Source organism: Ambystoma mexicanum, chromosome 9, assembly GCF_040938575.1.
Source record: "Ambystoma mexicanum isolate Mex_15411 chromosome 9, UKY_AmexF1_1, whole genome shotgun sequence".
Classification (NCBI taxonomy): Eukaryota; Metazoa; Chordata; class Amphibia; order Caudata; family Ambystomatidae; genus Ambystoma; species Ambystoma mexicanum.
In genome coordinates this window covers 1,068,097,416-1,068,119,493 of record NC_090931.1, presented here as the reverse complement: position 1 = coordinate 1,068,119,493, position 22,078 = coordinate 1,068,097,416, and the positions used below count along the sequence as shown (strand labels likewise).

Sequence of the window (22,078 nt, the reverse complement as noted above, 5' to 3'; positions counted from 1 at the left end):
CCTTCTCCCTCTCCTTTTCAGGTTGCTTCGTTCCGGAAAGCATGCGGTGCCCAGAAGATGTAGTTCGCTGGATCGACTGTCCACAGGTAAGCAGAATCATGAGTTAACAACGGGCTGAAGACAGGATGGTGTTCACAGGTAAGACTCCTATAACAATGTTCTTTTTCCCCTCTACAGGTTCTCTGTTCCAAGGGTTGCTGGTATCAAGGACACTGGAGACCGGACTGGACAGGGTGAACGTTACGCTGCAAACTGCAGAATAACGCGAAGCGTGTTCTGCTGCTTGGGTGTGGTTTAAATAGCCTTCCAGTAAAGTAGTCCAGGTAAAGTAGTCCCAGGCCACCACACCCAAAACACTATACCGCATAGCTCAGTTCTTGGGAACTGGGCTATGCGAGTGCCTCCATGTGGACTGCAGGCCCAAAGAAAGTAGTCCCAAGTAAAAAGTCCTGATTTAAAGATGTTCTCCATAATGAATATGAGCCTGGCGCCAGAGGCGCCAGGACTGACTCCAAGAGAGTCTCGGATGAGGTTGTAAGGCCTCTGAGGCCATAATGGAACCCCGAAACCTTGCCCTATCTGGCAGGTTGACTTTCCAGTGGGGGTCTGGGATTACGGTCATGACAGCATCCCCCCCCCCCCCCCCCCAAGGCCCCTCTCACGGTGGTTCTTCTGCCCGTTCCTGGCTTGGGTGGAAAATTCTGATGGAATTTCTTAATCAGATGGGGTGCATGGATGTTCTCGATGGGCTCCCCGGATCTGTCTTGAGGGCCGTATCCTTTCCAATCGACTAGGTATATATATATATAACTTGGACCTGGTGTATTTGGAGTCCAGGATATCCTTTACTTCAAACTCAAGTTCTCCGTCAACCATCACAGGTTCTGGTGGTGTCGTAACCCGTGTACCGGGTTGTACCGGTTTCAGGAGTGACACGTGGAACACAGGGTGAATTTGCATGTTGGATGGTAATGCTAATTTGACGGCTACTGGGTTGATTATATATTTGATGGAGTAAGGTCCCAGATACTGAGGACTAAAGGTCCGGGTTCCTTTTATGGGTATGTATTTTGATGCTAACCAAACCTTGTCTCCAACTTGATAGTCGGGGGCCTTTCTTCGATGTTGGTCAGCGAATGTCTTTTGTCTGTGCTTGGCTTGAATTAGATGTTCTGCTGCCTTTTTATAGGCCTGGGAGATGATCGTATGAAGGTTTTTTACCGCTGGCATTTCCAAAGTGGTTGGAAGGTGTAATTCAGAAGTATGTGGGTATCTACCTTATAGGACGTAGAAAGGGGTTTGTCCCGTGCTGGAATGTAACAAATGATTGTAAGCATATTCTGCTATCCATAACAAGTCTTTCCAATTTCCTTCCACTTGATGCAGCATGCAACACAAGTATTGCTCGAGTGTTTGATTAGTTCTTTCTGTTTGGCTATCCGTTTGAGGATGGTGACTGGTGGATAGCCGGATGTTGATTTGAGCCATTGAACAACACTTTTTCCAGAAGTTGGACACGGACTGACTACCTCGATCAGAGACCAGAACTGATGGGAAGCCATGTAACCGAAAAATATCTTCCAGGAACACCTTTGCTAAACTGGATGCATCTGGGAGACTATTAAAAGGAATAAAATGTACCATTTTTGAGAATAAGTCTACGACCACTAAAATAGTGTTGGGTGAGGTAGGTCTGGAATGAAGTTGAGGGAAAGTGTGTGCCATGGTGCGGGAGGGATTTCCAATGGTTGCAGTAGACCAGGTGGTTTCTGCTTTTGCGATTTGTTTTGTGCGCACACACTGCATGACTGGATACATTGGATAATGTCTTTACGCCAAGAAGGCCACCAATAGTTTTGTTTTACCTTGGCCAGGTTCTTGGCAATCCAAGGGTGACCTTCCATCAGGGAATCATGATAATTTGAAATGACTTGCTGTTGTAGCTCCTTTTTGGGCAAATATAAACAGTCCCTAAAATATGGTAGTTGGTTTTTAACGGTGTATTGTTCTCCTTGAGTACACCATTCGAGCAAGGTGTTAGAACCCATTACACGCTGGATCTTGTCTTGGAGTTCGGTTTGTGTCAAAGCTGTTGTGAGGCCTAAGAATTTGTCCTCAGGAATGATGGCTACTGGATCTGGAGTTGTATATGCCTTTTCATCAATGCCCATGCGGGACAAGGCATCCGCCTTTCCATTCCAGACTCCCGGTCGATATGTGATTACATAATCATATTTGGCGAAGAAAAGGGCCCACCGCAGTTGACGTGAGGATTGAGCATTCGCTGTTTTTAGGTATTGCAGGTTTCGATGATCCGTGATTACTGTGATGGTATGTCTGGCTCCCAGGAGATAATGTCGCCATGCTTTAAAAGCGGATTTAATAGCCAAGAGTTCTTTGTCTGTGATAGCATAGTTGAGCTCTGGAGGTGAAAATGTATGTAACTGGCCTGTTTCAGGGTCGCTTTGTGAGAGAACAGCTCCCATAGCTATACTGGCGGCATCTGTTTCCACAATTTAAAGCACATCTGGACGAGGGTGTCATAGGACTGGGGCGGAAGTGAATTTTTTCTTAAGCTCGTGGAAGGCCCTCCCCGCTTCTTCGGTCCAAATGAACTTCTTATTGTTTTTTCGAAGTAGTAACGTAATCGGATGTACAATTTGAGAGAAGTCTGGGAAGAATCGGCGGTAGAAGTTCACAAAACCCAACATGCTCTGGATTCCCTTTAGCGGCGTTGGTGATGGCCAATTCAAAATGGCGTCTACCTTGTGCATATCCATTCTGATGCCTTTCGGAGTGAGGATGAAACCAAGGAATTCCACTTCGGTTACATGAAAAAAATCATTTTTTTGAGCTTAGCATACATTTGATGTTGGCGTACCATGGTGAGAACAGAGCAGATGTGCTTGATATGGTCTTGTTTCGAGGCTGAATACACGAAGATGTCATCTATGTAGACTAAAGCACAAACATCGATTAATTCCCGCAAGACATTGTTCATGAAGTACTGGAATGCAGCGGGAGCATTGCAAAGTCCAAAAGGAATTACCTGGTATTCATACAAGCCATATTTGGTATGAAAGGCGGTTTTCCATTCATCTCCTTTCTTTACTCGGACCAGGTGGTACGCTCCTCTAAGGTCTAATTTGGTATAAATGTGGGCATCCTTGACTTGGTTTAACAATTCGGGAATGAGTGGCAGTGGATAGCGATTCTTTACGGTGATCTGGTTTAGTGTGTGGTAATCGATGCAGGTCCTCAAATCTCCTTCCTTCTTTGGTACGAAGAATAAGGGACTGGCTGCCTGTGATTTAGACGGGCGGATAAACCCATTTGCCAGGTATTGGTCTAGATAGGATTTCAAAGGAGGTTCTCTGGTTCTGTGAATGCATAGATTCTGCCACAAGGAATTTGTGCACCAGGTATGAAGTCAATTTGGCAGTCATAGGGCCTATGTGGCAGTAGCGTGTTAGCTTGTTCTTTCTGGAACACGTCCTGGAAATCTTGGTATTCGCTCGGTAAACTACTAGTCACACCAAGTGTCAATGCTGCCGTTCTGGGAGTCGCAGAGGTGCATAAGTCGGGTACCTCTTCTTCTTGGTAATAGCAAGTAGGAGCGCAGTCATCGGGAAAGGCCAGATTCCTTGCACGACAATCTATCTGAGGATTGTGAGCTACTAACCATGGCATCCCTAATGTTAGCCGGAACTGAGGCGCCTTGATGAGATCAAAAGGCAATAGATTCTCGGTGTCCGTCCTGGCACAGTAGGGTTAATCCTGCTGTTTTAGCAACCAGGGTCCACAACAAACTACCTGCTAATGTCGTATATGGCTGTCTAATTAGCATCTAATTAGCATCGTACCAGTAACAAAAGAAAAGTAAAAAGAACATCTTATCAAACAAATATAAAGACGTTGAGGTCGAGATTTACCAAAAAATATATCAATTTTTATTTTTTAACACATGATAAAACATGGACAAAAATAGTGATGTCCATACAAATAAAATATATACAATTGAACAGACAAATACAAACTGGTGTTGTTTACCATCCAGAAAAAGAAAAGAACTTATCCTATATCTGCTAGGTGATGTTAGTAACAAGTGGACCCTGGTTGCTAAAACTGTTTTAGTCCTTTCCCAACAAGCCCCTAAAAAAGAGGACACCTGATTGCTCGCTCGACGATTGCACGGGTTAATCCTGCTGTACATCGGGTTACTGGTCCAGAAGCTATTTCTCTCCCATTCATGGTGGTAACCTTTTCAGTGGTCGACTTCGAACATAAGGGAAGCCCCATCTCTGCTGCCAGTTCTTGATCTGATCTATACCCAACTGCTCTGCTGTGTATGTATGCCTCAACAGCATGTATCCGAGACGGTTGTTGGTGATTGATTAGGATCTCTGGTATTGCAAAGTGTGAGGTCGTGGCTCTTTCTTCCCACTCGACAAACTGACCTCTACGTTTGTCGAGCTTGGTAGTTTTCCGACTCCTTGCTATCGTCCTTCTCTGTGGCCCCTACACTTCTCCTTGCAGGTTTCACTGGGCAATCTTTGAGGAAGTACCCTGATTTTCTGCAGTACAAACATAGCTGCTGTTGCCTTCTCTTGTCTCTTTCAGTTTTTGTTAATGGGGGGGTCACACACCTCCGATTTGCATGGGTTCTACCGCGTTCTCTGACACTCGTGAGACATTGTCCTTTGACCGAACATACATGGCCCGAGTGTCTGATCTAGTCCGATCTGCCTTTCGGTCTTGTAATCTGTGATCTAGTTGCACAACCAGATTGATGAATTCGGTACAGTCTCTGGGCGGGTCAATCACCTGAGCTAGAACGTCCTTCAATTCTCCCCGTAGACCTCGATGAAACAACGTGGTTCTTTTGTTTTCTCCCCACCCAGCTTCAACGACTAATCTGTTAAAGGTTGCTATATACATTACCAAGTCTTGATTCCCCTGCCGGAGTGACAACAGTTTGTTGTCTACTGATTGTTCTTGGGTATGACGAGCCAAGAGTTTCTCCATTTCCCTCTGGAACCTCCCAAAGTCATGTAAGAGTGGATCATCATGGCTCACAAGTGGTACTGACCAATCCGCTGCACTACCGCTCAGGTATGACAAAACAAAAGCAACCCGTGCCTGGTCGTTGGGAAATGCACCAGGTCTGCAAAGGAAATGAAGACGACATTGATTCATGAACATAGCATACTTCCTGGGATCTCCGGAGAATCCTTCAGGTGATGCTAAAGGAACTGCTCCAGGAAGAGTTATTTGTACTGGAGCGGTTGATGAGGTTGGTGCTTGTACCGGCGGGTTGCTTCCAGGCAATGGAGTCTGTCCTGCCTGCGATTGGAGCAATGGTCTATTGATTTCCTCTGTACGATCTTTGGTTACAACTAGATCCCTCCGGAGAGCATTGGTCTCTTGCCTGGCTGAAAGAACTTCGGCACATAACTGTCCCAATAACTGTGCCAATTGGTCGATTTCTGATGTCTCCATGGCACCCAGGTGGATTAGGTTATTGTAGGCTTCGCGTTCTGATACGCTCATCTGGTATCCACGGGGGCGCCACTCAGCCCTGGTTGGATGATATGCGCCTTGAACCCTCTTACCGATCCCAGGTGGTGCCTCAGATGGAAGTTGAGCCTGAAATACAGGAGGGCGGGGTTCAAGACTGGCCGTCTCTGGTAGGGTCTCTCCCCACCTCCCTTGGATTCAAACCTTCCCTTGGCCCTCTCCTCACCTCGTTTCTGTATACGGCGTGCTATCCATCCTGCTCTCTTTGGCAGAGGTGCGTAGTCTCAAGTGGGCGTGGGCGACCGAGTTACTTCACTGGTGCAAGCCCTTTCAAGTGTCTTTAAGGTAGGTCTTGCTGCCTTGCAGTCTTTGTATTCAATACTGTTTGTGGTTAATGTCTTTTCTCTTCTCTTTAGGTGTGCAAGAGATTTGGCATTTTCGTGCAGGCTGGGTGGAGCACCTGCCGGTAATGGATGGCGCAGAGTGCGCAATGCCGTCCGGTAAGTAATGCGCAATGCGCGGCGCTGCTTTGCCTTGTATATGCCAACCTGTGTCTTCCTTTTTTTGCAGGCCGCGATGTTCTTTTCCGACTGGCGTGATGTTCTGTGACGATGCTGACCAAGAGGCGACTAACCAGGTGAGATTCTTGTGATGTCCGTTATTCGTGTGAAGCCGTTAGTATGCGTTCACTAATGCTGTCCTTCTCTCTCTCCTTTTCAGGTTGCTTCATTCCAGAAAGCATGCAGTGCCCATAAGATGTACTTTGCTGGATCGACTGTCCACAGGTAAGCAGAATCAGGAGTTAACGACGGGCTTAAGATAGGATGGTTTTCACAGGTAAGATTCCTAGAACGATGTTCTTTTTCCCCTCTGCAGTTTTCGCTGTTCCAAGGGTTGCTGGTATCAAGGACACTGGAGACCGGACTGGACACGGTGAGCGTTACACTGCAAACTGCAGAATAACGTGAAGCGTGTTCGGCTGCTTGGGTGTGGTTTAAATAGCCGTCCAGGTAAAGTAGTCCCAGGCCACCACACCCAAAACACTATACTGCATAGCTCAGTTCTTGGGAACTGGGCTATGTGAGTGCCTCCATGTTGACTGCAGGCCCAAAGAAAGTAGTCCCAAGTAAAAAGTCCCGATTTAAAGATGTTCTCCATAATGAATATGAGCCTGGTGCCAAAGGCGCCAGGACTGACTCCAAGAGAGTCTCGGATGAGGTTGTAAGTCCTCTCAGGCCACAATGGAACACCGAAACCTGGCCCTAGCTGGCAGGTTGACTTGCCAGTGGGGGTCTGGGATAAGGGTCATGACAGTTGAGCTACTGTACAGTGAACCGGTTGCTCGTGTCCGGACAGGATCGGTCATTTCAAGACAGTGGACACTAGGTAGAGGCACAAGGCAAGGGTGCCCCTGGTCTCCAATCCTGTTCATTTTGGCACTGGAACCTTTGGCGGTATATCTGAGGCACTACTATGGTGAGGTAGGTATCAAAACCAGAGGGGGGCAGCATCTGATATCGCTATACGCGGACGACATGTTGCTATACTTACAATACCCAGAAGAAAACCTACAATATATCCTTTATGTGCTAGAACGTTATGCAATGCTATCGGGCATAACGGTCAACTCGAGGAAGTCCGTAGTGTTCTCCCCCCTAGGTAGATATGTGGGAATGCCCCAACATGACTTGCCAGTGCTACAGATTGGGTGGGCCACAGACACCTTTCGATATCTAGGGGTGGATGTGTATCACAATGTAGAGAATGAGCACAAAATAACACTGAGGAAGCAGTAAAAAGGATAGAACGAGTGTAGAATTCTGGACGCGGCTGCCCCTGACTATGATGGGAAGGGCGTCACTGCTCAAAATGATAGTGTTACCCAGGCTGCTGCATAATTTTGCTAATGTCCCATACATGATTCCCAGACGTTTTTTCACCAAAGTGCAGAGCATAAGTACGGGGTTCATCTAGCACAAATCCAGGTATAGAATAGCTCTATGGAAATTGCAAAATCCGTATGATCAAGCAGGGACTAGACTGCCCAATTTCGAGGTGCATTACTTGGCTAGCCAGCTGCACTATGTAGAAAGATGGCTATCCGAGGACACCACACTGGAGACCAGATTGTTAAAGTCGGTATGCGCACCTTATTTCTTGAATGAGTGGATATAGGTAGCAGACCTTCTGTAGGGGAAGAGAGCAGCACTGTTGGTCTTGGGAAGGAAGATCTGGCAGAGAGCCTGCAGTATGGTGGGGTGCCCGCTGACATACTCCCAACAGGTCACCCTGGTGAGACTGAAAGGGGTTGATGGACAGTTGAGGAGGACCATCAGGGAACATTGGGAACCAGTGGGAGTGGCAACTGTGGGAGATGTATGGCAGGAGGGGGAAAGGTTGGAGTTTGAGGCGCTGAGTAGAGACACAGCGGGTAATATATTACATATGCCAGGCTGATGAAGCTACTGAAGAACGCATGGTCTGAGATAGAGCTGGCTCAGCAGCCAGGCGCAGCAGTTGAAACATTTGAGGCAGTGTCAGAAGGCGGCCATGAGATCTCCTGAATTTATGAAATATTGATGACTAAGGTTGGCAAAGAGGTGGTCCAGATAAGGAGTGACTGGGAAGAGGAAAGGGGGGAGACTATAAATGATGGACTATGGGCAAGAATGCAGAGATATCACTAGAAAGTATCGAGGAATGTTAGATTACAACAGATGCAATGGTAGATTACCCACAGGGCATACATGACTCCCAAGAAAATTGCCAAGTTCGCAAATGCAGCCACGCAGAAATGCCCGAAATGCAGGAAGGTTGGGATGGTACACAGGTTCTGGGTGTGTCCAGAAATAGCGAGATACTGGCGGGAGGTGGTAAACCGGCTGGCTGACAAAGGGATTAGATTAGAAGTGGACTCTCTGTGGGCGTGCATGGTGGGGGGGTTTCCAAGACCAGGCAAATTAAAGCACGTAAGCAAACTCAAAGATTTGACTTATATTCTAGCGAAGCGCAGGATTGCAATGGGATGGAAGGGAAGAGAGAGACCAAATGTGGAAATCTGGTGGCAGGATCTCTTGAAATGGGTGGATGCAGAAACAGTGGCCTGGAGGGGAGCAATGTGTAGGGTAGGAGAGGAGGAAGCAATCTCTCTGACAGCTTGGCTGCACTTGGTGGCATCACTAACGGCCCGGGTCCTGAAGAATTAGAAACAAATAGCTTCCTAAACAGTGGAGAAGAGGCGACAGGCACAGGCTAGAAAACAGAAGTAGTGGATTGCGAGACTCTTGGAAGGGGGGTGGGGAGGAGTGAGGGTAAGCTAGTAATTGTGTGGTTTTTTAGGTTTATGTTTTTTTTCATGCACCATGTTGGGGTGCAAGGTTTGTTGATTGTTGTGGAAACTAATGAAATACTTTTTTTTTTAAAACGTTGCAGTTTTCCATGTCAGCAGAATTTGTTTTATTTCAACGATTAGGATCAGTAGTTGTACAAAGAATCGTGTCCACTCTTCGGGTGCTAATTTCGGGGTTGCATTTGGAAGGCCATCAGGCCCTGGCGCCCTTGATGCGTTCAAGTGGGTGATCGTTTTCTTGACGTCTTCTGGATCCCATTTGTAAGTTGCAGCTCTTTGCTGGACTCTCGAGGGTTGGTTTTTTAAATTGAATTCTTTCCTTGTAGAAGTCTGAAAAGTGGGTTATCCATTTCTGTTCTGAAACGTCCTGGATCATTTATTACAGGACCGATTTTCAAAAGGAGACTGTAATTGCAGGAGACATTAACCTAGTGATGGAACTGCCATTTGATCAGTGAATATCATGAAATATCACAGGTAACGCATTTAAATCACATAAATTAGTGGATTCCTGGAGATACACCCAAAGACAAAATAAAGACTTGACACATTTCTCGATCGGATTCTAGAAATGATTACATCTTTTTGACAGGAGGAATTTTACAGTTGATGCAGAGCTCCAATTTCATCCCATCTACATAAATCTATCAGAGCACGGTAGACATAAGCCCTGATGTGGATATTAAATTACAAACTACAGAGGGTTGGAAATTGGGCTAGTCCATATTTAAAGACCTAGCATGAAAGAAAGAAAGCTGGGATAACACCTAAGACCATCTTCGGCTTTAGTCTCCAAATTTGATATCCTCAGCAAACCATTGGGATGCTCTTAAGGCCACTAATAAATAAACATTAAATTCACTCACCAAATCAATCAATGACTAAAATCAGACATGAGAAAAAGGAAAACCTCAAGACAGAGTTAACATTGTTTGGCCCAAACCATCGCACCAACCATTCCAGGCAAACCCTTAGAAAGTTAAACAGTAAAGGAGCAGTTGAATACTATTAGGACATAAGGCAAAAGGCAACTGTTAAGGGTCAAACCAACCATTTTAGAAATTGTGGGACCAAGCTGGATGCATAGTGTAAATGCTTTGGTTGGTGATTCTTTCACAAAATATATCAATGAAGGAAAAGGCATAGAAGATGGTAAGTAAAAACAAATGCCAAGCCTTCATCGATTTGAATAGCTGTATAGTGCAGAAAGCATTTACAAGATAAAACGATTATATGGTAGGAATTCCACGTATCTACCTCACAGACAAAGGGCCAAGAATGCCCAATCACGACAGCAGAAGCCATGACAGTTAATACAACATTGAAAAATAATAAAAAAAACACTTTAAGACTGTTGCACCACTGATATCGAAGCCTTCAGCAGATTTATTCAACTCCTTTAGAGTCAGAGGGGAATGATTTGAAACTAAGATGGAGGCAAGGATAGTTGTCATCCAACAAAAGCCTAAAATACTGCCAACCGTACAGACCGATCTCCCTACTTAACCTGAATGAAAAAGCTAATAAATAGATGAACTTCCATCATAGATCTAATGAAAAACGTGTGTATAGGCGCATTACAAATGCCATGTCATATCATATAACAAAGATTTTAGAGATCTCCCTTGCCAGACAAGTCTGAGTGCTTATTTTGTCAAATATCAGAGCATAGCTACCCAGAGATACGCATCATATAAATTATTGTTTCCTTTTAAAACCACGTCCTACACTCAGCAGGATTGTCGAGTGAGAGGGAATGGAGGGGTGACATAGCAAACAAAAAAGAAAAAGGAAATTATTTGGGGACAAATAGTTGTGTAAATCTACCCGTGCGAATGCACTTGCTTCCCCTCAATAAAAAGCTTTAGGGAAAAATAGGGCCGCACATCTACCACCAAGCCTTAATATCAGTCTTACATCTTTTGATTGTTCGCTCATACTTTGTAGCATTATGGGCTAATGATAGCAGACTTAACTATAGCCTTAAAACAATATATTTTTCAAGCAGAAATCATCATCCAGTATTAAAATGGAGAACAGATATTTGTAAACAGCTCTTTGTTTGAATATAACCATGGCAGAATTAAGGATAGAGCTATCAACTTCAGCACAATAAAAAAAGACCATCTATTTTCATCCAAATACATTTGCAAAACATCTGTTTAATAATTGTAACAATTTAATTTATTTTGTAAAAGGTTTGAAATAAACCATATACAAAATTTTTTCAAAAAAACACATTTAAATCATGGGTTCAATGGCTAAGACGTATTTACTTGTTATGGTGAATTTCACATACATACCAGTGGTATCATCACAGCATAGAACCCACAATTTGATTGAAATATCTTGACCACAAGATGCCAATCGAAAACAATTCAAGCCATGTTCGCCATCTGTTTGAAAGTAAAAACAAAATAGCCATAAAAAGTCACAAACAACAGAGTTAAGTCAAGCAATTAACCATATAATTTACGATGTAAATGTATTACTTCATCACAATAGGTCTTGGGAATTCAAGTTTAATGTAATTTAACGGAATATCTTTGGTTAAGGTGACATTATAGTTGAAGCACAAAACAACAAAACGCACAGCAATGCCCATGACGTATCAAGGTGTTTTCCTTCACATTAACAAATCGGCTCTATAAAATTATACTTTGGAAATGGCTGCTACATCAGGGACACGTCGGTGAGGGGGTGGAAGACCATGGCAGCCGTTCAATTGTGGGGATTTTCTTTGCAATCATTTCAGGACTGGTTCTTCATATGCACTAGTTGTAATCGGCGTGCATGTGCTCTTTCATGCTCTCCCTTTCGCTGGGTGAGTGGTCAGGCGTGCTCACGGCCAGGAGTGTCTGGTACGCTATCACTGTCTCGGTCAGTGAAATCAAGTACACAGGAAATGTCCATCAGTACAGTCAGTCTCTCTCTCTCCATGGATATGCCTTTCTGCATCCCTCGCTTTCTGGGTCAGGGCCTCCGTTTATATTGACTCTCCCCCTCACCTTTCTAGGCCCCTCACTACATCTCTATGTGCCTCTCACTCTGGGACTCTCAGTCTCACCCGTCCTCTGTCTCTGGGCTGTTCTCTCTCTCGCTCGCTCTCCCTGTCCATCTCTCTGGGCCTTTCTCCCTCCCTCTATGTGCCTCTCACTCTCTGGGCCTTTCTCCCCAACTCTCTGACCCTCTCCCCCTCGCTCTCTCTTGTAGGGGAGGCATAGTATCACAAGTAAGACACTGACACAAAAGATACAATTTGTAAAACCTTTTTAACTTTGTGGGGTTTGGAAAAACTCCTACTTTGCCCTATAACTAGGATGGGAGTTGTCTCCACCATCAAATAATAAAGAAAACAGACTTGGTCATGTCTGTCAAATCAAAATGGCCCATGTCAACAAGACTTAATGCCTGCCCTATCTCTTGTACAGAAAAATGTGTAAAGAAGGTATGTATCTATATAAAAGGAAAATCAGTGTTCGACAAACAATAAATGTGGCTGAATCAGCTCTCCTCCCTACGTTTAGACAGCACAGAATAAGGAAGTATATAGGCAGGATGACCCTCTGGCTCAGGCTTTAACACAAACGGTTCAGAAAGTGGATCGAGGCCCGCCTGGGGTTCCACATTAAAGGCTCTTGTTCCAGTCTTCCCCAAATAACGAAACAAAAAGTTTACACTGGTCCCCCTCTGTCGGGCTCTGACCTTGCACAGTTCAACAACACTTGACGGGGCTCGCTTCCCAAGCTTTTTACACTTCGGGATTCCCTCAGTCAGGCGCAGACCGCTTTTCGGATGTCGAAGACTTTCGAATGTGCAGGGCTTCCTTTACAGACCACTGCAGGACTACTTCGACTCATAATTCAATATTCAGCTTTTCCTCTCCCCTTCTCTCTGGGTTAACTTTGTTCACTTTCGCTTTTACAGTTCATTCACTTTTATTGCCTCAAACAATGCACCTTCGACTGAGACTTTCGAGTGGGCTACTCCGTTACTCAGTATCGCTGATTCCACAGCTGTCTGTACTTTGAAAGTTCATTCACAAGCGCCTTTCCTCGCGTCTCATCCACACGCGTGCAGTGTTCACTTGTGATACATTGCAAAATTCAATCTTTCTTAGCGCGCACACTGGTCTCTGAGGTCGCTTGCCAACTCACTGGCTGTGTGCGGTTCTTTCTTGCTTTTTCGATTTCCAATTCACGGGTCAAGGTTAGTACCACAGGCTTGGCCTCGCCTCCCCAACTCTGTCGATCACCCAGGAGGGTTGCTGGCGTCCTTGAAACACAATGCAGTCTTCAATATTGGGATCTGGCCTTCTCCATGTGTCTTTCACAGCCTTGTGGAGGCAACTACCTCCTGTAGGGAACTCTTGGGCCTTTCGACCCTCTGTTCATTATATATCTATCTCATATGCTTCCCTATCTCGACTACCCCTTGCTCTGGAGGATCAACAGGGGGTGCAGTGGTGACCCTGCCTGGGGAGGTGCATCCAAACAACTCCATCCTGGAACTGCTTTGGGGACTGAAAGTCTTTGTATGACTATGACGATTAATTAGGGTGACGGCTGTAATGGGGCGAGTCATTCTATATGCCAGCCTCTCTCTGCCCCCTCGGTTGGAGGGTTGAAGGAAAAGGAAAAAGGAGGAAAGCAGAAGAGGTAGGAGATAGAGAAGGGGATGGTTACTGCCTTCACAGAAAGCAGATGATCCTCTCCACCTAATTGAGGAACTGATTTGCTGAAATCTACTGCTCACTATTGTCTTTACAGCATATGGAATAGATTATATCTACTGTGCACCTCGTTTGTTGGTGCATGCATCCTCTGCATAATGGCCATTGGCGTAAGGTGCTATATAAACTCAATAAATATAAACATACTATCACAGTGTTAGTTGTACCCTTTAGTGCTATTCTGAGCAGTTAGGTTAATTTTCCAAGCAGTCAACTTTAAGTGAAGACAGAAGGCCACCTCAACATGGGAACTATGCTGGCCCTGTTGTGGGCCTGGTGGTCACTCTCGTCTAATATTGGTCTTGTGATGATATGATCTAGCATTTATGTCATATCATATCATAATGTGCCTATACTCAAGTGATGGGCCTTTGTAGGCTTCCAAGTAGGCCACTAACTATATGGGCATTAATAAACAGCAGACCAAGATGGAGGGGATACATGCAGAAACAAGACTAAAAAAAAAAAACCACTCACTATCCTTAAGATGCCTCTAGTGTGCAGCGGCCATCAAGTGCACCAACTGAGGCTAACCAATGGAAGCCTTTGCCACAGCTGCTAAGGCACAGCGTTGACAATATAGGGGACATAATGTTGACGTATTGACATGCAAAGTTGAGACCTCAAATGCCCAAATGGAGAAACTGTGTGGTTCAGTGACTGAGACGGAGCAGCGACTGCTACTTTCACTGTGGAAACAAGCTCCTTTGCTCCACAGTGTTCTACTGCTTCAAAAATCTTCAATATAATGTTTTCTGACAATATTATATATAGCCTAGTCACCCTTTTATCAGAGGACACTGGACCTTAAACAACTTCAAAAGACAGGTGGTCAGATTTTAATGGAGGTGGTTTTACTGTAGAATGGATTTGCCTACTGGCTTGCTTAATGCTCGTTCTTCTCTTTACTTCAACAACTTCTACAATTATAGAATATTTTTTCTGGATGTTACAAGATTCAAGCTCCATAAGAGAAACAGATTTCGATACGCGACTACTCTTTGATGAAGATTTTGGCTTCAAAGAACTGTACCGACTTGCATTCCCTTTCATTCATAGAGTGTTATTTTGACTCTAGTCGGGAATTATAATTGTCTATACAAGACTTCTCTTTGATGAGAGAATACTTGCAATAATTCGTAAAAGTCAGTCTTAACCTTCCAAGTGATTTCAAACTGTGTTCTCCCTCTCAACTGGAGACGCGCTTCCACTCCGGCAAAGCTATTTGGCCAACAATGAAAAAAGGGAAGCTTTTAGTTTACGTGAGCACTCTAATTAGGTATGACGTGTGCGTGAAACATTTCCTTCTGTTGTCAGGATTTCTTATAGCAACAAACAACTTTTACTCGCTTCCACTTCTACAGTTACCAGCAAGTGTTTTTCAGTGAATCGGAGTACAGCACTTCACTCACCGGCTCCAGAAACACTGCGGTTGCTACTAGTACTTAAGACACTCTTGGAACCCGCACCCCTCTGCAGCATGGGTGCAGCCCCGACCATCGGGACTCTCCTTCACTACTCTGTCCCTCGGCTTGCTTCTGCACACATGCCTCGGGTTGCAGCACAACCTCGGCTCTGCAGTCACAGCTACTAGGTGCACCTGGGACGACTTAACTTCAGCACATCTCTCTCAGTGCAGTCACAGCCAAACAGGGTTTCTGAACAGAGGACCAACTCAGAACCTGCAGGTGAAATCTGCTCTTCTCGTGTCCTGGCGTCACACTTCCTCATGAATTGCCAGCCTTGTGCTCTTCTCCGTATGCTACTACACTACTGCCAGCCTTCCAACTCCTGGTCCTTATCTCTGCTCCTTCCTCCTGCAGCCTTTTATGCCTCAGGTGGGGCAAATTAATTCAGGTGCAGGACCTTAATGTTAATTGCCTGATCCTGGCAAAGGCAGTTAGGCATACTTGCTTGTCCTCCTTGTCTGTATGCCTCCTCAGCCCTCTTATTCGTCACAGTCCCTGGGGGATCTGGGACATGTAGTTAATTATGAGGAAATTAGGTTTTTACACTCCTTTTACATTGTTAAAGGTAGTTTTAATTTCCTTAATATTTTTAGAAGCAGTGTTGGTTTTTTTATAGTAGGATTAGAGACAGTGGTATAGAAAAGGTCACACTTCCTGCATTCCTTTTGGTATACTCTTGACATTGAGGAGGATGTTTATTTTTAGGGATACAAAAACCCTGTTCTTTTGATATAAAAGGTTGAGGGGTTTTAACCTTGGAGCTTAGCATTTCGGTTTTACAATAAGCCTAAACCTCCTTTGACATAGTGGCAAGAGTATCCCTCTCAGGGAAGCAACACTGTGTCTCCCCCACAGAATCTCCTCACTACCCTGGGCCTCGTCTCCACCCAGGTGATGCTCCCGCAGTACACCACCCCAAGGACTGGGATCAGGAAGCATCTACCCTCTCCTGGCCACCTGGGAGGAGACTCTAGGCAGGGTTTTGGTGAGGATCTGCAGGATTCCCCAAAATATGGGTCCCATTGTCCTGGTTGGCAGGCCTGGTTAACATCTCGCCCAGGTTCTGCAACGAGGAAGAGTGGTTTAGTTACTCCACCAATCTGCTGTGGGTCTCACACCCTGGTTGGCAGATCTGGTTTTCTTCTCCACCAGGTACTGCAATGAGGAAGAGTGGTTTAGATGTTCCTCCAAACTGTGGTGGGCCCAGACCCCTGTGGGCAGACCTGGTTCACTTTCCTGCAAGATACGCCAGTCTCAAAGGGTTTGACCTTCTGTTTCGTTCTGGCACAGCCGTTTCACTGTTCAGCAAGGTGTTTTGGTTTTACTGCATATTGGTGTTGGTATTGGTCCCAGAACCTGTCCTTCCGTCTCCCCGTGCCTTTCTGACCTTCCCTATCAAGCCCAGCATCTTCGGGTTGAATGTGGGGTCTCCTTGTGACCAATGGAGGCTCCCAGTCACTCAGTCTTACACAGTCTCGCTCTCTCCCGGGCTCTCTGCTCATTGTGGCAGCTCTGCAGCGGTATGTGGGGTACATTTACCAGCCCAGCAGAACTCCCCATGCATGACCAAACTGCATTTTCAGCAGTTACAAGAATAATGGCTGCGCTGGATCTGCTGAGCACATATTCCCTTGCATCAAAACTGCGTTTTTAGCAGTTACCAAAAATAATGGCTGCATTGGCTCTGCTGAGCACATATGGGGCAAGATGGAACATCGAACTTCCCGAGAATGGCTGCATTTATTTTCTTCATGTGCACCAAAGAAAATAATTCAAATGCAGCCTGGCTCAGCGCTGCTATGCTGCCAGCTCAAAACTTCCAACTGAAAGAGAAAATGTTCCGTGTTTAAAATGACTATGCACTGGTGCCATTTTCATCTTTCAACATTACACAGTATGGTTACAGTAAAACATAGCCATGACCATCAAAATTCAGGATGAACACCATCAAATGAGGGCCAGTTCCCCCTGAAAGGCATTGTGGTGTCTAGTACAACCTGTGAAAGAGCAGAGAAATTCATTTCAGGCCGCATGGCAAGCATTTACTTTTGCAATAAAGTATCACAGGCAAAACTCTTCACAAGAAGCTCCCTCTCTCCCTTTGCTTATGTCAGTTTCAAAGAACCCTTTTCCTGAACATATCCATGTGTACAGAAATTGACTAGAGCTCTGGAAGCTTTCCAACAGCAAAATTTGAGGAAAACTGCATTTTGTTAAATGGATCAAAATAAAACGAACCTGTGCTACTTTGCCTTGCAGAGAAAGGAAAGGACAGGATTGAAGCTAAATGGGAAAGAATACTGTAAAATACCCAGAATCACAACTGTACATTGGGGAAGAAAAGCTGCAAAAATATAGGTATATTACAAAAAGAATTTCAACAACCTAGCTGACTCAGGCATTCCTGTTAGACCAGTTTGGCTCAAAGGCCAAATCTCGCACCTCTCTGATTTCCCATTGCCAGGGCAGGGACCCAGTTCTGTCGACTGCCAAGTGTGATAATTACAGGGTGTCTCAGACTGCATGGCAGAGATGCTCCCAAGAACAAAGGGTGACTCCGACACATGGGTTTCCTTCAGAATTCTGAAAATCCTCTGCATTCAAACTAGTGACTTTAAAGGAGAATCCATGGCAACCTCTAGGCAAAGCTTACCAAGGAAAGACATTTGCTGGGGGGTTGGGAAGACTGTCCACTTTTGAGAACAAAGCCGGCCCATGAGAATCAAAAGACATTTTGCATTCAAACATTTATTTCAGTGATATGAAAACGCAGCAATGTAAAATGATGGTTTTTAATGGGATTTTCGCGCCACTAAAATAAGATGATGTGGATCTTCCTAGCATGTGGGGGATGCGAACGACAGTAAAAAGACATTTCTGGAAAAAGTGTACATGAGACGGTTATGAAGGTTAAATGAAAATATGCCCAACATTAATAAGCTTCTGTGTATCAATTTATAGATTTTTAGGGGAAATATTTTCCACAGAAATTGCGAATGATTGCCAAGAGGACAACACAGCATCCTACATACTTGGGGGTTGGAATGGTAGATTCCTTGTAAATATAGGGTCGGCCTATCTGATTTTCAGGAGGCGAAGCATTGTTAAAATTAGCATTTTGTGTCATAACTGATGTTGGCAAAAGTAACAGTGGTATAACAATGTACACCATAAAACACACACCCTAAAGCTGATGTCACTTCCCTGGGTCCAATCTGTTTACAGGGAGGTGGCGACATCCACAGACCAACCTATTCCTTCTTAGGAGGTAGGTCTAGCTTAGTTCTGCCCACATAGTAAAATCATCTGATGTCATCCGGCCTATATAAGGTGGAAGCTTAGGGAAAGTCAGGACCTTCAAAAATCATTCCTTCACAAATCAACATCCAGAGTTCCAGACATTCCACATTCACCCTGTAAGATTCCAGACTCCAGTGCCAGGCCAGGGGTAGCTGATCCAGACCCATGCCGTGCCTCCTATCCAGGCAGAACGACCATCCAGAACTAAACCCTACAAAAATCCCAATAATTTAGGGAGAAAGGAGGAAAGGCTGCAGACCACTCTGGGTGAATCTCGTGACCAGACCCGTCTTTGCCCAGCTGATGCTCCTGCTGTCTACTGAGACCAGACCCTGTTTGCCTTGCTGTGTCCTTTGAGGAGAGCCACTGCTGCACAGTGACCAGCCCCTTGTCCCGCTGTCCAGAGACCTGGTTAGCTGTCCAAACTACCCAATTCAAGTGCTTCCTATAAGAATCAACCCTACCCAATATCAAAACGCTGCATACACCATTCTGTTACCTTGCCATTTGTCCAACCCTATAAGAAATCCAATAAGTACCTTTAGTAGCTTCTTAAATTGTCAGAATCCTCTGTGTATCCTGTCCTCAGAAAAGTCTGTGTTAGTCTTCATGTGTTAGCGCAATTCTTTTCTAGTCATTTCAGTCCTTGTGTAAAACCTTAGTACTATTTGGAATAAATTAATTAATTCCCATATAAAGAGGCACGCAGCGTGAATGGGTTAACATTGCAAATTAACCTTCTCGCAGGCAGTGTCATCTGTAATAATCTAGCCACTAAAGAAATAGTCTCAGTAGAACATGTGCTTTTCCTCTTAAAACCGATTCTGCCCGTGTAACTGCTTTCATTATAAAATCCGATGTACTTTTCCTACAAAGAATCCTATACTGTTACAATCAAGAATCACCCTTTCACTTTACTATCATACCTGTTACGTGCCTTTGTACCTTAGCATTAAAACCGATTTCCGATTAGGTCTGTTTAGCTCATTTCTGAAGTTGTTCGCCTATTTAAACCCATAAAAAATAAGAAATTGCAATTTTGCACGTACAACTCTTGCTACACTGTTTTTCCTTCCCAAAGTTGATTTTCTAAACTGTATGCCCGTTGTTTAGTACCTTGCCTTGTAGCTTGTACATTTTTCTGCTTCTTTAGTACAGCCACACACATTCTTGTCTTATCCGTTCACCCGCACATGTAAAATAACCAATCAGTAATTCCGAGTGCCACTTTGTTCATTTTTCAAGGGAGCTCAATCCAATTTTGGCCTCCCATTCTGGAGTGGTAGGTGGGATTATCATTCTGATTTTTGCCTTGTATACCTGACTCCTTGCTACTCCTCTCCACCAACACAAAACCTGGTTAATAGGGATTGTTGCAGGGGAATGCCTAACTGTGGTGCCATTTGAAAATACTACCCAAAACGTAATCTTGCTTTCATTCATTTGGGCGTTGTGCATCTGATGTTAGAAGGTTAAACTAAGTGTATCCTATCATTTTACTCTGTAATTATCACCACACTGGTATATATTCATTCATTTTCTTTCTTTCTCTCTCTCTCTACCCCTCTCTCTCTCTCTCTCTCTCTCAAAACCGACTAACACCCAAGCCTTATACCCGTCATGTACCAATACAATGGTCAGGCAAATACTGATCAATACACATACCTGACTTCCATCACACTTCCCCACACAGATAAAGGGCGGAGCACGAAAAAGGGAATGCACACTGAGCGAGGCAAAGCACACGAGGAAGCAGCAGTTCCAAGATGGCAGTTTAATACAAGGCGAAAGATGGTGAGGCCAAAGACTGTTACTTTCATGGGCCTTCGAGGATAGGAAACATAAGACCTGGAATCAAAGTTGAAGAATGCTGCATTGTGTTGGAGGTACCAGAGACTCTCCTGCGTCGATAGTGAAGGCGGGGAGAATTGTTTGCCGCCATGGTACTGTCCTTGGGTCCTACAACAAAGCAACACCAGTAAAGTCAGCACAGCCAGTGAGTTGGGGAGACTGATACCAGACCGGTCTGTCTGGAAACCAAGCTTGCAAGTCGCAACGTTGTATAAAGGGAATTGAAGAGAACAGTGCATGAAGCGTAAGAGGCAACCAATGCAAATATAATTAAAGCAGCAGATGAGTGACTGAACTTTGAAGCTAAGATTTGATACCGTAAATGGAGTTGTCTGGCACCACGTGGGTGCTCATTCGAAAGTTTCTAAGTTTCTGTTAGGTATCCAACCAAAAGGTGATAAAAGTTATAGGGAAGGAATTGTAAAATCGAAGTGATCTTGTGATGGGCCAAGCCAAACCCTGTGCACATTTGAAAGTCTTCAATATTTAATTGAAATTGGTCCGAGGCCCAGCTGAGGGAGACCAATTGTGTTCAAAAGGGTTCACAAGGGATCTGAGTCCGGCTGAGGGGGATCCTGGGTTGGCTTTGAGTCACCCGAAAAGAATATCCTGCAAACAATGTGAAAAAGGGATCTGAGCATGACTGATGGGGATCCAGGTGAATGGTGAATCACCTAAAGTGATTACTTGTGTAAATCCAAAGAGGTAAAGAACTTGCCAGGTTTTTTTTGGTTGCATCAGGCCCTCTGAATGAAGAGAATTTGAGAAGCAAAGAGACTTGCATACAGAAGGTCCTGATGCTAACGATCGAACTGTATCCTCGTGCTAGAGAAGCCAGAGACTGTGACACACTCGAATGAACCGCCTTGTCCCGTGCTCAAAACGTGGGGAAGGGAGGCAAATGGCCAGGACATCCCGACATATTATTTTTGAACAGTTTTCTTTTTTCATAAACAATATCCCCCACACTGTTTGTATTTAGAGGTAAGGATTTGCAATATGAAGTTTACATCTTAAATTATCCTTATCCATTTGTGGCCATGGAATATATAGCGGTCTGGCCCCTCCTTTCTCCAATAAAGGGAAATGCGTAAACCCAAATCCTCAATCGGCTCCCGTTGTCTGCCTACCATAGTGGGGACAATGGTTCTTGACTGCCTTCTACCTGGCAATGACCTCAGCCTGCTCACATATGGCGGTAACTCTCCCTTCTCGCTATGCGATCATCCTTTAGGATGCTCTGGATATGCTATGGGATCTGGCGTCCTATCGTGGGGCTGCACTAGATTAGACCATCTTACTTCCTTGTCTGTCTGCAGACATCCCTCGGGCCGCATGCACTTCCTCCCTCCTCCCCATGGAAGGTTTCTCTCTCTCTTCGTCTGACATCTAGCCTCCAGCTGGTATAGCTTTCATCCCGTTCACCCTTATTTAAAGTCAGCTTGTCTAAGGATAAGGCTCTATGCTCGAGGCTGAACAGATCTCTTTCTTTGCTTTGTGACTGGAAGGACATGGACTGATCTCCCTTCCCTCGGCTTACCGATTTACTACCTTCTCTCAAGTTTTGATATGCTTTATTGATTCCCTCTCCAATGCTCCCTATGTCAATATTCTCTTCTAGGGCTACCCTAGATGGCCCGGACGTTGCCTGTAACAGGAGGAACCCCTCTATATTGCCCCATGATATCACTGGACTCTGTTCCATTTCTTCCCTTCTTTTGTTTGCTCTACGCTCTTCTTCCCTTCATCTTTGCATACTTTTATCCCTTAATTTCTGTGCTTCCTCCTCTCTTCCTTTCTTGCCTATGTCATTCTTCGATTGCTCTCTGCCTGTTGTCATACTTTCTATGTTCCTCTTCC

General features: G+C 44.8%; 1 protein-coding gene across 3 annotated transcripts in view; it reads right to left on the bottom strand.

Annotated features, from left to right (window-relative positions):
- WDSUB1 (WD repeat, sterile alpha motif and U-box domain containing 1) overlaps positions 1 to 22,078 on the bottom strand; it is a 987,384-nt gene that overhangs the window by 625,982 nt on the left and 339,324 nt on the right. For all 3 annotated transcript variants that reach the window (XM_069616372.1, XM_069616374.1, XM_069616373.1), the window contains exon 4: positions 11,170 to 11,262. In XM_069616372.1, coding sequence (XP_069472473.1) covers positions 11,170 to 11,262 — 93 coding nt within the window. The remainder of the gene's footprint in view (positions 1 to 11,169; positions 11,263 to 22,078) is intronic.